General features: G+C 37.7%; 1 protein-coding gene across 1 annotated transcript in view; it reads right to left on the reverse strand.

Moving 5' to 3' along the window:
- The window catches only part of LOC118827041 (E3 ubiquitin-protein ligase rnf213-alpha-like), an 80,592-nt gene extending 73,407 nt beyond the window's left edge, over nt 1–7,185 (reverse strand). Inside the window, exons 1-11 of the mRNA XM_036598254.1 lie at nt 7,134–7,185; nt 6,286–6,371; nt 6,148–6,196; nt 5,666–5,716; nt 5,412–5,464; nt 5,250–5,328; nt 4,234–4,322; nt 4,103–4,133; nt 2,890–2,942; nt 1,239–1,323; nt 346–422 (exon numbers count right to left, since the gene is read on the reverse strand). Of these exons, the coding sequence (XP_036454147.1) occupies nt 346–422; nt 1,239–1,323; nt 2,890–2,942; nt 4,103–4,133; nt 4,234–4,322; nt 5,250–5,328; nt 5,412–5,464; nt 5,666–5,716; nt 6,148–6,196; nt 6,286–6,336 (618 nt within the window). The 5' untranslated portion in view covers nt 6,337–6,371; nt 7,134–7,185. The remainder of the gene's footprint in view (nt 1–345; nt 423–1,238; nt 1,324–2,889; nt 2,943–4,102; nt 4,134–4,233; nt 4,323–5,249; nt 5,329–5,411; nt 5,465–5,665; nt 5,717–6,147; nt 6,197–6,285; nt 6,372–7,133) is intronic.
- Between the last annotated feature and the right edge of the window lie 9,838 nt (nt 7,186–17,023).

Raw genomic sequence — 17,023 nt, forward strand, 5'->3', positions numbered from 1 at the left:
GGGGTGAAGGACACAGTGCCAGAATGAATGACAGTGTACTGACAGCATAGTAAAAAACAATTTTCCAGGTGCTACCCATGATTTTTACATTTTAGTCAATTCTGGTATTAACAAGGCATTGCAGCATTTATACTTTCATGTTTTTATTATATTCCACTTCCTTCAACCTTATTGCATATAGTGCCTCTGAATGAGCATGCATGAAGAAATATGCAGAAGTAGAAGTGCTTGACAATGCTATGTGTCATGAAAATACAGCCCTTTGTGTACAGTGTATGGTACATTTGGTACATATAGGTATACATAATACAAATTACTCTTAAAATACATGAAACTGGGACTTACCACATATTCATCATCTGAATTACACTGTTCACGCAGTGAAATTCTCTCAGATGGAATGCTCGTTTCTGTGTACATTTCTGTTATACAGAAAATAAAAAAAAATGTGACCCACAACTACAGAAATACTATACAACCAATACCCTTACTGAATGTAGCCACTGGACATAATAAATGCTGTCTTGCAAGGGAATAGTCACATAATCAATCTTTTTTACTGATCACTGGTTGTGTTGGTAATAATTCTGAACTGTCTAAGCTGTAATAGCTTTAATTTGACCAAGCATCTCCATGGAGGAGTCCCAGTTTCTATAAAGTCCCAACAAAGTCACTGGTCTGATAAATATAATCTAAACATCTAAAAAAGTTTAAAAATCCTGCATTTTAACGAATGGCAAACATCATATCATGGTGCTGGAATGGAATTTTCCACCCAACATATTATAAACATTTGGTCACGTTAATGTTTTGCTTATCACAAAAGACTGACAGAGCTGTGGTCAGTGAGCTGTAAGCCAACCACGTTGCCATGGCTGTACAGGATATATTTAATGTTAATAAATCTCTGTAATAATGCATTGTTTTAACAGTGAAGGGGAAACAAATACTACACGTACATGTTATTTAATGATTTAGTAAGTGGTTTTAAGTTAATTTAGTTCTCTCTAGTTCTCTATCAATGCTCTTTCCTAACACAGCGACTGTCGTCTTTGAAGCATCTTCATGGGGTTATGTGCCTTTCATCAGCAATATCCGATCACCTTTTTGCCCCAGACTGGTTAAGAGTTGATCAAATGATCTTTGGGAAACCATTCAATCTCCTGTTTCACTCAGAAGAAAATACTGATACAACTGTCAGATTACACTGAAGTAGTAACCAAACCCAGGGGATGTACCTGCTGTGTTTCCCTGTTTGCCTTTTGCAGGCTGTCGCTCTTTCTTTGGACCTTCTGTAGGGTTAGTCTCGTGATGAATCTCCATCTTAATTAAACGGAAATGTAATTAGTCACAAATATATATGTGTGTGTGTGTGCAAAATGTAAATATGCATTGATGTGCAAATATAAACCCTATATTTAATTGAAAATAGTACAAAAACAATATATCAAGTGCTGAAACTGAGAATTTTTTTTGTTTTTGGAAAAATATATGCCCATTTTGAATTTGATGCCAACAACACAACAAAGTTGGGACGGGGGCAACAAAAGACTGGTAAAGTTGTGTAATGCTATAAAAAAAACACCTGGTGGTTGATTGGCAACAAGTCAATAACATCACTGGGTATAAAAAGGGCATCTCAGAGAGGCTGAGTCTTTCAGAAGTAAAGATGAGGAGGGGTTCACCACTCTGTGATATGTGAAATAGTGCAACAATTCAAGAATAATGTTTTTCAACATAAAATAGCAAAGAACTATTGCTTTTCATCATCTACGGTACATATTAACATTAAAAGATCCAGAGAATCTGGAGAAATCTCTGTACGCAAGGGACAAGCCAAAAAACCAGTATTTGCTGGCTGTGACCTTTGGGCCCTCAGACGGCACTGCATTAAAAACAGACATGATTCTGTAGTGGAAATCACTGCATGGACTCAGAAACACTTCTGAAAACCACTGTCTGTGAAAACTATTTGGTGCTGCATCCACAAATGCAAGTTAAAGCTCTAAAACACAAAGAAGAAACTATATATAAACAGGATCCAGAAACGCTGCCACCTTCTCTGGGCCTGAGCTCATTTAAAATGGACTGAGGGGAAGCGGAAAAGTGTCCTGTGGTCTGACGAATCAACATTTGAAATTCTTTTTGGAAATCATGGACACTGTGTCCTCCAGGCTAAAGACCACTCTTGTTAGCTTATTAGCAGCATACAGTTCAAAAGCCAGTATTCATGATGGTATAAGGGTGCATTAGTGCACATGGCATGGGTGACGTGCACATCTGTGAAGGCAACATTAATGCTGATATATACATGTTTTGGCAACATATGCTGCCATCCAGATGACGTCTTTTTCAGGGAAGGCCTTGATTATTTCAGCAAGACAATGTCAAACCACATTCTGCATGTATTACAACAGCATGGCTCCGTATTAAGAGTTCTGACCTGTCACCATTGATAACATTTGGTGCATTATGAAATTAAAAATATAACAAAGAAGACCCCGAACTGTTGAGCAGCTGAAATTCTATATCAAACAAGAACAGGAAAACATTTCACTTTCAAAACTACAGCAGTGTCTCCTCAGTTCCCAAACGCTTGTTGTTAAAAGAAGTGGTGATGAAACATGCCCCCGTCCCAACTTTTGCGGAACGTGTTGGTGGCATCAAATTCAAAATGGGCAAATATTTTTCAAAAAAACAATAAAATGTCATTTGATATGTTGTCTTTGTAGTATTTTCCTTTAAAATGTTTTACATGATTTGCATATCATTGCAAATATATATGTGTGTGTGTGTGTGTTTGTGTGTGTATATATATATATATATATATATATATACGTATTGTGTGTGTTTAAACTAAATGTGTTATTCACTCTCAGATCCTCTCACCACTCTCTCTGTTGAAGTTGATGCTACCGGCTGTCGCGATGTTACGGGGTTTTCTAAGAAAAATATACTTTGATTACAACTGACATCTAAACACAATTAATTTTCATCAAGACAAATGTAAAAAAACACATTTTAGGTACTAACATTTTAGGTGTTGTGGAAAAAAAAATCATAATATGTTGTTGCTTTCCATGAGGTCTGTTCAGAAAAATTCTGTCAGCATTTTTAAGACCCCCAGGATCAAAAACTTCAAAATTCAGTGTTGGCCATTTTCAAATAAAACACTGCTTGTGCTTTGGATGTATTGAAAATAAAAAATTGTAACAAAATTGAAAGCACTGTCTTTTACTTTTCATTCATAAGCTGACACACTACTACTACACAGCAACTGTCTGTGCAGAATTGTGACCTATAATATTTAAGTTATTAAACTTATCAGCCATCAAATATATAGCTGTGTGATGACCTTACATTTAATGTTTTAAATGTACTGTTCATCTTTTTTTCAGATCTTACTTTCTACTGAGAAACATTAAACCATTCACTCATTAGAACCAAAATCTGCTCGTTAATTTGCTTATTTTCATAATTTCAGGCTAACTGTATAAACTGATGGATCTGTATTGCATAAAAAAACTGTTCACATGGAAATTCAGTCATGCTCTTTAGCCATTAACTGTCATTGGTCTGAACAGCGCACAGCAGCTTAATATTTTTGAAGATTTCTTCTGCTCCTTTACTGTACCTCACAAAAACAGCAGACACATGCCTAAATTAGGAAAAACAATTCTAGTCTCGTGTTTCATCTGGTAAATGTGTTGCCAGTAATTAGAAATACTGACGTAAATGAATGTGGTTCACCAAAAAAAATCTAATTCACACAATCTTTCCTTCAACCCAAACACAGACGCTCAGTCAACACGTTCAGTGTCTGAAGCCTGTTATTCAGTTTTACACTGGCACTTTGAGGCTAATGTAACAGAAGTTCAATCAAAAAAATCTGGGTGACACAGATTTCCATTACTTATTAGCTAAGCTAGCCTTGTAGCTCTAGTGAAAAATTAAAGAAGCAGTCTTGGCTGATCAACTGTGTTTGGAGTAAGGGGATGATTTTTCTGAGTTTCTGTGTTTATATTCTCAATTACTTTACTAAACAAAGAGTTTATCCCTACATGTTTCTGTGAGTGCAGCCATGGGTTTTAGTTTGATTTACCTGTACATATGTTTGCTGAATCAGCAGGGGCCTGAAAGAGAAATTCAATTAACAAGCAGGGACTCATTATCAACATCTGACAATAAGATTAATGAATGAAGCACCAGCATGCAGCAGCGTGTCTGTCTTACACTTGGAGCACCCTTAGCAGCTGAAGCATCTGCTTCTGACACAGTCTCCATTTCCAACTGTCTCACTCCCTCATCAGCTGGAGGTTCACCTGGGAAAGGAGATTTAGAGCTGGCTCACTACCACAGCAGTTATTCAAACTGAAACACTGAACGACCTCATAAAAGGACTAATTTTCAATTCTATTATTATTATTTTTTACATCTGTATAAGCAGTTCAACAGAGCAGCTAACAGGGGGTCTAAATAAAGAAGCTCAGAGACAATTAATCTGCTCAAACTTAGGTAACTGAAAGCACAGGTTTACTTGTTCATCTCTGAGTGATTCAAACAATCCAAACAATTACTGGAGGCTAGCTTACTAAAATGCATTTCTGTCTCAATCCACAAGATGTCACTGTTTCTTTCTGTTGAGATGAAGGCTTCTGTCAGTCATTATTAAAACGGATGCTATAGTGTAGTACATTACATGCTTGCCATGAACATGCGAGGGTATGAATCAATCCCAGTGTTCAGAGAGGAATCAGAAGCTCCTGGGTGAAATTCTTTTGGGTGAGATTCTTAACTTTACATTTACCTGCCTTTTTAAATTGGATGAACACATTTTAAATGTTGTTTGTCTACTTTACAAATAAAAGCACATGCCAAACATGTAAATGGAAAGAAAAAGCTTTTTAGAATGTTGCTTTGTTTACTTCATAATTCTGTTTTGCTTCAGTAAAACTGAGGTGAACAAAATGTAAACTTCATTAGGTAAATCAATGTTTTCTTTAGGAGAAATAATTTGCAGTCAAAAATAATAAATGTGTACCACAATATGTCATATAGAAGTACTTAGCATATCATAGATCTCTCAATAAAGCAACAGAATAACAGTGTGGCTCAAGTATCGTGATAATATCCTAATGTTGCCCCTGTAGTGATTGCCTCTATCTGAACTTTATGTGAAGTCACAAACTCTATGCTTTTGTAAATTAATTTTGAGAATTAAAAATGGTAACCAGATTCCAGAAATGTACCTTCTATATTTCCTTGATTGCTGTGAGAAGGTTGCAGTGCTCTGTCTGGAACCTCAACAGGATCAGTCTGATTCTCCATCTTAAAATATTAAAGATTTTATTGAACACAAACACATGCATCTGTTGAAACTGGATTTGTATCTCATTCTCAGATCCCTTTACCTCTGTGTTTGCTGAAGTTGACTGTAATGACTGTCCTGACGTAATGGGGTTTCCTAAAGAAGAAGTTATTAAAATGATTCAATATCTGAATACAATGGATTTCCACTAAGTCCATCCTTAAACTGCAAGGGCCCATTTGTGATTCATAATAGCTAGTGAATAATAAGCCTACAGTGTATGGAGTTAAATTAAAACATTTCTATATTACTCAAATATTCCACAGAAAAATACACAATGTAATAGACAATACATACCATCAGGACTGTTCAGTAGAATTCTGTCACTATTCCCAAGCTCATCGTTTCCTACAGATTGTACAGTGTAACTCAATCTAGGGCCATGTTTAAACTTGTAATTAGCATCCAATCACGATCTGATCATGGTGATTGGATGATCTAACAATAAAGACAGCGTGTTCAGACTTGCCCTTTTCACTGTAGCTACTGCTAAAGATACTGATCAGGCCTCAAGTCCCCTTCCAATATTTACATTTTTAAATCAGGCCAGTACTGCATTGGTGCAAAGTAAGTGTATACAGATTATGCTGTGTTTGCTTTTCTTGAAACATTTTGCAGCCACGGAACAGAACATTACAGATATCTGAAGTGACAGAGGAAGTAAAGATGGGAAGTGTACGTCTGCCTAGTGGCCTCAATTAGAGCACACAAAGTTAAATAAAAACTGGGTTAAAAATGGCAACCATATGAGTGTCACAAAGGATTTTACTTCTGTATACCTTCAAGTCTCCTGGCCACTGTACAAACATTTCTTGAATCAGCAGGAGCCTGAAAGAGAAATTCAATTAACAAGCAAGGAATCACCATCTGCACTTGACAGAAAGATGACTAAGCATGCAGCATCATGTTTGTCTTACATCTGGAGCACCCTCAGCAGCTGAGACTTCTGCTTCTGATGCAGGATCCATTTCCACCTCTCTCAAACCCCCATCAGCAATTTCACCTGGGAATGAGGATTTAGACAACACTCAGCAACCTCAATAAAAGACTTCATAATAATTTGAAAGATGTGTGTGTCCTTTAGACATATCAAAAATAGTTGGTTTCCTTTTAGATTCTCAAAAATAAAAGTGAAAGGGTTCCTGCTTACTTTCACTTTAATTCACCAGCTAACTAAAAAACATAATTTCACAGTGACACAGCAATTATGGGTTAATTTTTTTTAATGTGAATTGAAATTCTGTCACTCAATTCACAATATTCAACTCTATGTGGAGTTTAACCTAAAATAGAATAGCAAGAAGGCCTAAGACATCCCCGGTTTTGTATTGAAAACAGGATGGCAAGTCTGGTTATTAATTAAACATTACCTGTCAAAAATTAACTATTTTTTTACATTAATTTGACATGCAATGAACTCTTTAGTTTTTGAAGTAGCAACACATTTTTACAGTGCAATGGCTAAACAAATACATTACAACACCTCATTATGTATATGTGGCACCAATAATGGCCCTAAGACAAATTAAATAATAATAATTATAAATTAACACTACTAGTTTAACAAAACATCCATTAAAGAAATGGATGCCAAAAATCAAACATGCCAATAACATATTCAACTTAAGAAGCACCACCATTGCCTGCCTTACCCACTTCTTTATAAAAACTCAGGGTCTAAAATCCTTATAGCCAGTGGTTAGTGTTTCAGTGTTTCAAAGCAGAATGCAAATTCATAAATCATATTAAAAAGCTGATAACTTACCTGAGGATTTTGGCTCCTAGCCTGTCAAAAGGAAGTGGCAAGAAAAAAAGCCCTGGCTTTATATACTGCAGGCTAGACTAGCCCAGGAGGTTAAATAAGCACGCCCACAGACTGAGAGAGTGGGCTATACACGTAGCCCTGGAGAATAAACTGAGACAAAGTCACATGGTTTCTGAGAAAGGCTCAGAGCTGAAGCTGGGACTAACTGCAGCATCTACAGACCACACAATAAAACAGAACGTCTTTGCTGTCACTGAACAAGCACAATTCAATCTTGTATGTAAACTCTCAGTATAAAAGGCTAGCAGAATATGCATTATTGCAAGGGATGTACATGTTATTAATAATAACACTGATATTTAATATGAAAAGATGTGGCAATGCTCATTCTCTCAAATAATAGAATGACTGACAAAAGCTGCTTTGCTGAATCATGACTCAGTAGGGTGACAGCCCTGGGAAAGAAGCTGATTTTCAGTCTGGAGGTGCGAACATAAGCAGCCCTACAGCATCAACTGATGGCAAAATGGGCTCTTCGTATTAGATTTTGGTGGCATTGTCATACAGCAAGAATTAGAAGTCTGGCAGCTAACTGGATTTCAATAAGTTTCTGGTGGCTACTACCAACTAAGAAAAACATTTTTAGCTAAATAACGAGTTGAGTTCAGTAAGGTTACTCACCCTCCCCTCAGCCGGAGTTAGCGTTAGCTAACTAGTTAGCTAGCTAGCTATTTGCTGCGAGGGTTAGCGGTTAGCTAGCTAAAGGAGTGAACAAACGCTAAACGCCACTAACAAAAAATAAGACAAAAACATGGCACTTTTACATTCTAACATTATATTTCCGTCCTCTGCTTTAACCCAGATACTGAAACCCTGTCTGTGAGCTCTGGTTTAGCTTCCAGCTCAGTTCCTGTTGTGGTGAAGCAGCTGTGACACCCAGAACTCCAGAAAGAGTGAAGCTGTAGAAACTTCTGGAACGACGCTGCCGCTGCGGCGGTTAGAGAGAAACCGTTATTTTGGAAATGTACATTGTTTGACGTCGCGTTTGTTGGTTACTGCGAAAAATGTTAAAAATGAAGCTGTTGGCATTTATTTCCACTCTGTTCAGTTTTAAAACCTAAACGCGAACACGTGTTGGTTAAGTTCTGTTGGTTAATTTTTCAGTGGGATGCAAGATGTCAAGTCATACATAAAAATAATGCGTGGCCACAACTTGAGATCACGAGATCATTAGCTTAGCGAGCACCACAGCTTAATAAGGCATAATCTCCTTCCCACGCCTTACTAAGTCATGGCCGCAACTTAATTTTCTCGTTGCCACAACGTACTAAGGCGTGGCCACGAACTATCTCATTCCCATGCCTAACTAAGTCGTGGGCCATACATTAGGATCTCGTTCCCTTGTGTTAATACAATGAGGCTGTGCCTTATTTTTATTTATTCTTGACGTCACCATCAGGGCTTTGTAATTTCATCAAAGGAAGCCACTGGATTTTACGGAGCCCTGCTGGTGATATCCTGTATAAATAAAAATAATGTGTGGCCACGGCTTAGTAATACGTGGGAATAAGATGATTAAGTTGTGGCCACGACTTAGTAAAGCATAGGAACAAGATCCTAATGCATGGCCACGTCTTAATAAGCCGTGATCTCGTTCCCATGACTTACCAAGTCATGGCCACGACTTAATCATCTCATTCCCACGCCTTACTAAGTTGTGGCCACGCATTACTTTTATTTACACAGGATGCCACCAGCAGGGCTCTGTAGGATTTAACCTTCGGTTACAGTCATCTCTTTCATTTACCACTAGTGCACTGCTGTGTGGAATATAAACACCTGGAGACTGATTTATTGTGTACCCACCTAAAATGGCAAGTTAAAAACACCTTGCTGTTTACAGATACATTGTGTTTTGAAAGCCGCTATATTATCCACTATATGATTTGTTAATGAATATTAAAGTTAAACTTTAACACATAATACAGAATGAAAGCATTTATTTCAGAATTAATAATATTAAAGTCTTTATAGTAACATCTGTTCACTCTGCAGCCATCTTCGCAATGCTGCTGGGCAGTTATTTACAGCCATACAAGACCAGACTCCTCTCTCTGAATGGGGAGAGAGCAAATACTGAAAACTGAAGGTCAAATTACCGTTTAAAAACATATTTGAAATAACTGATAAAATCAGACTAAAAACTCATAAATAGTTTGTAGTGTGTTGCTCAATAACGCAGAAAAAATGTGATTTTTCAGGTTGCTTTGGCTACAGCATTTGCTCACATCTAAACATTGAGGGAAGGCTTTCTTCGCTTGTGGTGTAACCAGCAAGCTGCTGGACTCATTTCATTGACAGGACTCCACAGACAACATCAGAGAACTTGTATAGAGGAGAATTACTACTCTGTGATGTCGTCCGGGTTTCTCAAATGCTAGAGCGCGCTCCCGAGTCCAAATAGATAGATAGATAGATAGATAGATAGATAGATAGATAGATAGACAGATACTTTATTGATCCTGACGGAAACTTAGCAGCCAGTAGCAGTCACACAAAGGCAGGAATATATGCAAAAAACCTATCTACAAGCATATATACAACTATAAATATGCAAAAATATGCAATAAGATCTATCCTGAGATAAAAAGCAGTGCAATAATGACTGTACAAGGAGGGTAGGTAACAGCATATAATGACAATACTGAATAAATATGTGCATATATTGGTACTGAAATAAAGTGTCCAGGTGTGGAGTGTCCAGATGTGCAAGATGTGTGATAAGGTGTGCAGAAGTGCAATATGTACAGTAAGGTATCCATATGTGCAGATAAAATTAAGCTGTATTTTAGCATAAGAGGTTCCGTCCTCATCCCTGCTCTTCCCACTTCTCTCTTCTCTTCTGGCCCCACTGGGAAGAGTTGAAGAGCCTATATAGTGCCTTTCAGCTAAATGTTTTTTCATTGTAAAATATTGTGCTGTAGATTTTAGATGCAAAGTATCCCATGGAAGAAATAGGTAAAATGATGGTGAAGTGCCAGGATAGAAAGTTAGAAAACTAGTGGGAGATTTATGTTCATCAATTTATTTGTAAAAATATCACTGTATTCATGATTCAGAGTGAATCCTCAGTTTTTCATGTCTAGCACTATGCACAAAAACCATGAATAGCCAGTGATACAAGGGGTACATAATACCAATTCGTTTAGGAGCACAGATTTATTCAATATCATTTATATTCACACTGAAATATTAGTATGTTATTTCAGTGAGGAGGTGATGTGTTGAACCTTGACCAGTGGCTCTTGCTTCAGCTGCAGTTTAGCGCCGGAGAAACATGGTATTACAATTTAGTCATGAACCTGAACTAGTGGATGATTAAAAAAGGCTTAAAAGCCATGTTAATATTTTATTAATATTTTCCTATTCAGTTGTTTCATATTTGCAGAAAATGTAAACTTTCTAACAAAAAATGGCTATTATAATGCTTATGTATGTAACTGTAGCAAAAGTGAAAGTCAATCTAGAAAGTCTGTTAATCTAGAAAGTCACATGATTTCAGGGAAATGCTCAGATACTGTAGGGCACGGCTGCTCAAATGGGCTCAGATAATGCTGGACTAACTGGGTCAGGTGTGGTAAATCAGGTGTACATCTAAACCCTGCAGGCCTCTGTTGCCGTGATGTGTTTCTGCGTTGGACACATATTATATGCAAATATGTGAGCTTTAATTGCCACACTACAGCATGTTATCTGATCATAGAATGGGCTTTACTATTATACTGCAGTGTTTAATCTCATAGATTATTTATTATAAATGAATGACACTTACATTATCCCAACTCTACTCTTGAACATCCACCAGTGCAGCTTGGTAGCAGTGTTGATCCTTCCAGTATTTACCCATTACAAACACTGCTCATGCTTTTTTTAGGAAAGATGAGGGACAAAATGACAGTTGTCCTTTTAATTGTAAGTTATTTCATAAGTTAACTAGTATTATTTGTATGGATACTTAATCGTTTAAATAAGCTCAACAGCATATGATTTTCTGATCAGTCTATGAATATCAACAAACATGACAGATGAGTTGTTTTAAAAAAAGATTTACTTAAGATTTTTGGAAAAAAAACAGACAAAACGTTATACACATATACAACAGTTGATATTGAAAAAGTTTATGAAAAAAAACAGAAATATTTTGAGAAAATGAGAAATCTAATATTTAAAAAGGAGCTTTTGTTTGAAGATAAAATGTTTAACATTATTATTAAGGTAACAGTATACATATATGAGCAAGCTAAAGCCACCTGTTCTTGTTTTTCTTTCTGCTGTACCTGCTGCATGCTTACAGGCACGTTAACCTTGTGTCTCAGGCATTTCTGCAGCCTCTGATCCTTCACAAACAGCACTACAATCACCAGAATAGCAACCACCAGCAACGCCCCAAAAACTGCTGCCAACTATGTCGCCGTGCTGGTTCAGTGCTGTTCCTAAAATCAGCAGACAAAACTTTACTTTCAACTCAAAAACAGTATTCAAGTGCACCAGTAATAGACTTTATTATGTGGTTTCTGACACTTTATACAACAGTTAGTTCTGGGCATGCAAGCTGATTGGTTGAGAAGCGTTCTATTTTGCCATAACATCACGGTTTTTTAACAAACACTGTATCACTCCACTGAGACACTGTTGCTAAGCAACGCCATTTACAGCTGTTTACTTCTTACTTTGTGCACAAACAGAAAATGATTACTTTTAAGATCCCATTTGACGACAGCCGATTTGGTCAGGCTCTGAAGATGAGGTTATACTAAATTCCCAAACTTTCATCACCACTGAGCAGCTTTTCAGTCGGCAACTGTGACAGAAGAACAGCTAAACAACCTGGAATTAGCCAGAAATGAACCCAACACCATTCGCCAAACTAAATGGGCTGTAAGATGCTTTACAGACTGGCTGGAACAAAACAACATTAATACTGATCTGGCATAAACTGACAAAGCTGAGCTGAACTTGATATTGCTGCAGTTTTATGGTTCAGTCTGTACTTCAAAAGGCGAGGCTTACAGCAGACTGAGCAGCGAGAGAGCGGAGTTCATTACTCTCACGTAGCAACAAGCTGCTTGTTAAGGAACTCTAATTTGGCAGAAGGAACTGCGAACATTAACACATATTAAATGCCACGTTTACAACCCAGTTTATTTATTTCTTACCTTATTTATTTAACTGTTGTATAAAAGCTCGCCTTCGGCTTGTGCCTGTGACCAAATCACAGCTGTGATGTTATTTCACGATAACACACTCCCTCTCATGTTCTACTGCTTGAGTATGACACACTGGTATCTTTAACACGCACTAAATGAGTACAACCAGAAATTCAGGCTTCAGTCTGACTATTACTATGTTGGAAATACTCTACTATATACTGCTCACATATTGACTGTGCCCAAAAGCAGTGAGTATGCAGTATGTCCAACACTAAAAAAAAAACACTACCTCACTAATAATGCTAACTTCTTCTAGGGTTATAATGATGTAGAGTTTTGTTAGGGCTAAGTTAGCGGCGATTTGCATGAAAATAAGTAGCTAAAGTTAGCTACTTATTCAAATTTCATTCTGGCACATTTAGGCACCAGAACATAACTGCTGCAGCGTTTTAGGTGGAGCGGAAATTCGTTGTCACCGGAACGTTCCTGCTGCTGCATTTAACGTGGGATGGAAAATTTGAAAAAGGCAGTTCTAGATTAAACACAAACTTCTAAAAGACAATCCATGTTTTACTCAAAGCTTGTGACGGACATATTTTTTTGTCACAGTTTCACAGTGATTCTTTCAGTAGTGAGCTCTGGTGTAGAGCTGCTGCCACTGTTTTTTAATTTCTAGCAACCCACAAATTAGACTGCTGCTTGTATTCAGAGTCAGTGATGTATCTAGAACTTTCAGAGCACCTAGCGTGACAAATTTTCTTAAGACATTGGTCCCACCTACTGGAAATCAGAACGTGATTTGTTGATTCCTCTGTCACTTGATAATTATGCTGGTGGTTTATCTAACACCTTAGGACTTCTCTTCAGCTCCTGAAGTCTTAACCAATAGGAGAACTCACTTAGCACTATCTACTTAAAACCATGGAGAAAATCAATTCCTAATTGGCCAGTTTTCTGCTTGCAGTTTCAAGGACTGAACACTTTTGTTTCCAGAACTTAACAACAAAGCAAGGGTATCACAGAAATACTTGCAGAATTTAAATACAAGCATGATTCTATTAAACAAAAATTAAATTAAAACTACAGATGTGTATGTTTTAGATCCCAGAAATCATTAGGCCTTTTCTGATGGCCTGCAAGGCTCTAAAGGTTCTCCTCTGTGTGACCTGGATATTTTAATAGTCCTGGATTCAGGCTTTGGATACATAAACGGCAGGGAAATGAAAAAAGTCCACACCAGCATTCCGTGCCTGTTTTGAGGTGGGGTCTATTAAATGAAGCTACCTGCATAGATAACATGGTTTAAACAGAATCAGCTTTTCAGGCTCACACATGGAATCACATTGCTTATTATTCAGTCACCACCACACAGACCAATCTAAAGCTGTTTATGTAAGTTTATTGTTGGCTCTTTGGCTTAAATTATTTTGCTTTGATAGCTTTAACTATTTGGTAACTAATTTAACTGACAGCTTTAACTAATTTAGTAATACACTTGAAGCTTATTTTCATTTCAGTTCTGCCTTCCTGCATTTCTGTATAAGTGCACAAGTATTAGTGAGACAAGCCTAAGATTTTATCTTGAATTTCCTGAATTTAAAAGGAGCAATTAAATCTATAATGTCAGTGCATGTAGAATTGAACACAGCAGCCAACTAGTCAGTGCCAGTGCCTTTGAGGAGGATTCTAGGAGAGAAGTTACTGAGGCAGCCGAAAAGTGACTGACTATATGAGGCATAATAGTGTGTGTACAGTAGGAAGACAGACTGCATCTGAGAGAAGTACATAGAATGGCGACATCAAACAAGACGGGTCTGTGATCAGGCAAACACACATCTCTAAATTGCACACTGAGAAACCAAATGACAAAACAAGTCTAAAAGTATGACCATGTTCATGTGTAGGGCCAGTGACAGACTGAGTCAGATTAAAAGAGTCAATAAGTTGTAAAAATTCTCCTGCTAAAGGCTTGGAAGGACACGAGCCACGAATACTGTAATCACCAAGAACCAGAACCTTATTAGCACTAGGCAAAATAAGATAATTTCCTGAAGGAAATCCCTGTTGATTTTAGGAGGTCTGCACACAAGAGCACAAAGCACAGAACTCAGCAAACAGCATTTTTAAAATGATCTCTAAAAACAGTTTTAGACTCCCCCTCGATCAGTGCTTCTAGGTGTGTTAAAGAAATACATTCATTAGGACACAACTCAACGAGGGGCTTGAGTCACTGATAGTTAACCAAATTTCGGTCACAAAGAGACAGTCCAGGCCAAGGGAGATGAAGAACTTGTTCAATATAAAGGACTTATTCACCATTGAACGAGCACTGACTAATGCTATTTTAACTGGCACCGGATCTGAGACTATGAAGCATTGCCAGATATACGAATGTTCGATGGTGCATATTCCAGATGATGATGATTACTAACTCATCTGCTCATTCACAGCAATAGTTCCAGACACACACAGATTGCGGCAGGATGTATGTATCGGTGAGTGCATCGTGGGTGTCGGGCAATTCACATAGCAGCATGCACAAGTCTGAAGAGGCAAGCAAGCCTTAGTACTTAAGTGAAGCCGTTCAAAATCCAGGAAAACTCAATGTGCTGTGTAGTCCAATTCACAGACACTGGTCCAGGCTATACATCATCCGCCTGATCTCAAAGCATTAATCCATCAATAAAATAACTTTGGGTTCGCTCCTCGCCACCTGAACTCACATCTCTGTTACCTTCTGGCTCTCCATTTTAGTAAAGGGCTGTAATAACTAGACCTGCTGGAGTCTCTGCTGCTCTCTGTTAACACTGTATACTGTAATCAGTCTGTGTTAACAGAACGAACTCCCTGTGTGTTTCTTTGCTGAGTTGGACAACTGCCCACACTATGCACTCTGATGCTGTTGCTTTATCTGATCTTGATTAGGTGCCCACTGCTCACCAGTGTTCTGGACCAATCTGAAAATCATAGAGCTTCCTGCTGTCCAAAACTGTGCAAACCTGACTTGCATGCCACTGACCCTCCTGCTGCACAGACTTGAACTATTTAGTCAGAGCCATTGCTTCACCTGCTTTTCCCCTTTTCTGTATTTTAACATTTTATACTAATGTTAAAACCTTATTCTCTGTTTATTTTGCGCTTGTGTTATTGTTTTATTATCCGGTGTGGACCAGAGGAGGATGGGTTCCCCCTTTGAGCCTTAATTCCTCTCAAGGCTTCTTCCTCTTGCTTTTAGGGAGTTTTTCCTTGCCACTGTCGCCTTTGGCAACGCTCATGGGAGCTTGGACCCCGAAACTGACTTGACTTTGACCTAACACAAACAAACCGGAGAGCAACAGCAGACAGGTGTGCCAGCATTCACTTACCTGGAAGATATTTTTTGAAGTACTAAAAATAAAATACCACAAAAATCAGATTGTTTTTACATTAATGCTGGAATCCGTTTACAATCTCATGATTGAAATATCCTTCTTCATGAGTCATCCATGTCCATTACAGTTTATGAACAATGTACATTTTGGTCTCTCAACATTCACACATTGTTGTCCAAACACCTATGAAATGTCTGGAATTTCAAGTCACATGTTGAACAAGACGTTCAATCACTGAACATTTGTTAGCAAGTTCTCTCATTCTTATTATTTACTGTCAAGATTACTTTAAAAGTTCAACCTTGTTAGTCTTTTATGAGTCCTGTTCTAAATCCATAGGCATATGTATGGAGTTGGTCCCCCTTTGCAGCTGTAACAGCTTCCACTCTTCTGAGACGCTTTCTACAAGATGTTGGAGAGAGTCTGTGGGAATTTCTGCTCGTTCATCCAGAAGAGCATTTGTGAGGTCAGACACTGATGTTGGACGAGAGGGTCTGAATCACAATCTCTGTTCTAGTTCATCCCAAAGGTGTTGGTTGGGGTTGAGGTCAGGACTCTGTGAGGGCCAGTCAAGTTCTTCCACACCAAACTCACCCAGCCAGGTCTTTATGGAGCTGCTTTGTGCACTGAGGCTCAGTCATGCTGGAACAGAAAAGGTTCTTCCCCAAACTGTTCCCACAAAGTTGGAAGCATAGAATTGTCCAAAAATGTGCTTGATTTTATACATCTGTGGCAATGAGACTGGAAGACCACCACTGACATCTAGCTTTGTTCCTACAGTGGAAAATAATCACATGGTAAACTTATTAGCCAGAATTTCAGTTCTATTAAGAAGGCTATTTATTTGAGTATGAAGAGTATAAAACAGCCCTGAGAGAACAGTAAGGATGGTTAACATGACAAAAATATCACAGTACATGAAAGCATTTTGACCTTACATATGTTAAAGTATGAAAAAATGTGAGCACAATGTAATTAAATGTTTAATATTTAAGAACAACTGGCAAAATAAATGAATAAAATTATTTTGAAATGTTACAACCTCTTTTTCCAATATTTGATATCATACTTTGCTGTTTATATGACCACTTGAATAATCGGGTCACTGCAGAAAATCGTATTATTAGTGTGCGTATAAATACTCTCACAGATCAAAAATAGGCTCGTTATCAATCAAATCACAATATACTATTTACTGATAATGGCAATAACTCAGTAACAATATCAGTGCAACTAATAAAAATGGTCTAAATAACCTACATAATAACAGATAAATGTCGACAAACCTCACAGATCATGTACAGAGCTG

Source organism: Colossoma macropomum, unplaced genomic scaffold (assembly GCF_904425465.1).
Source record: "Colossoma macropomum unplaced genomic scaffold, Colossoma_macropomum, whole genome shotgun sequence".
Taxonomy (NCBI): domain Eukaryota; kingdom Metazoa; phylum Chordata; class Actinopteri; order Characiformes; family Serrasalmidae; genus Colossoma; species Colossoma macropomum.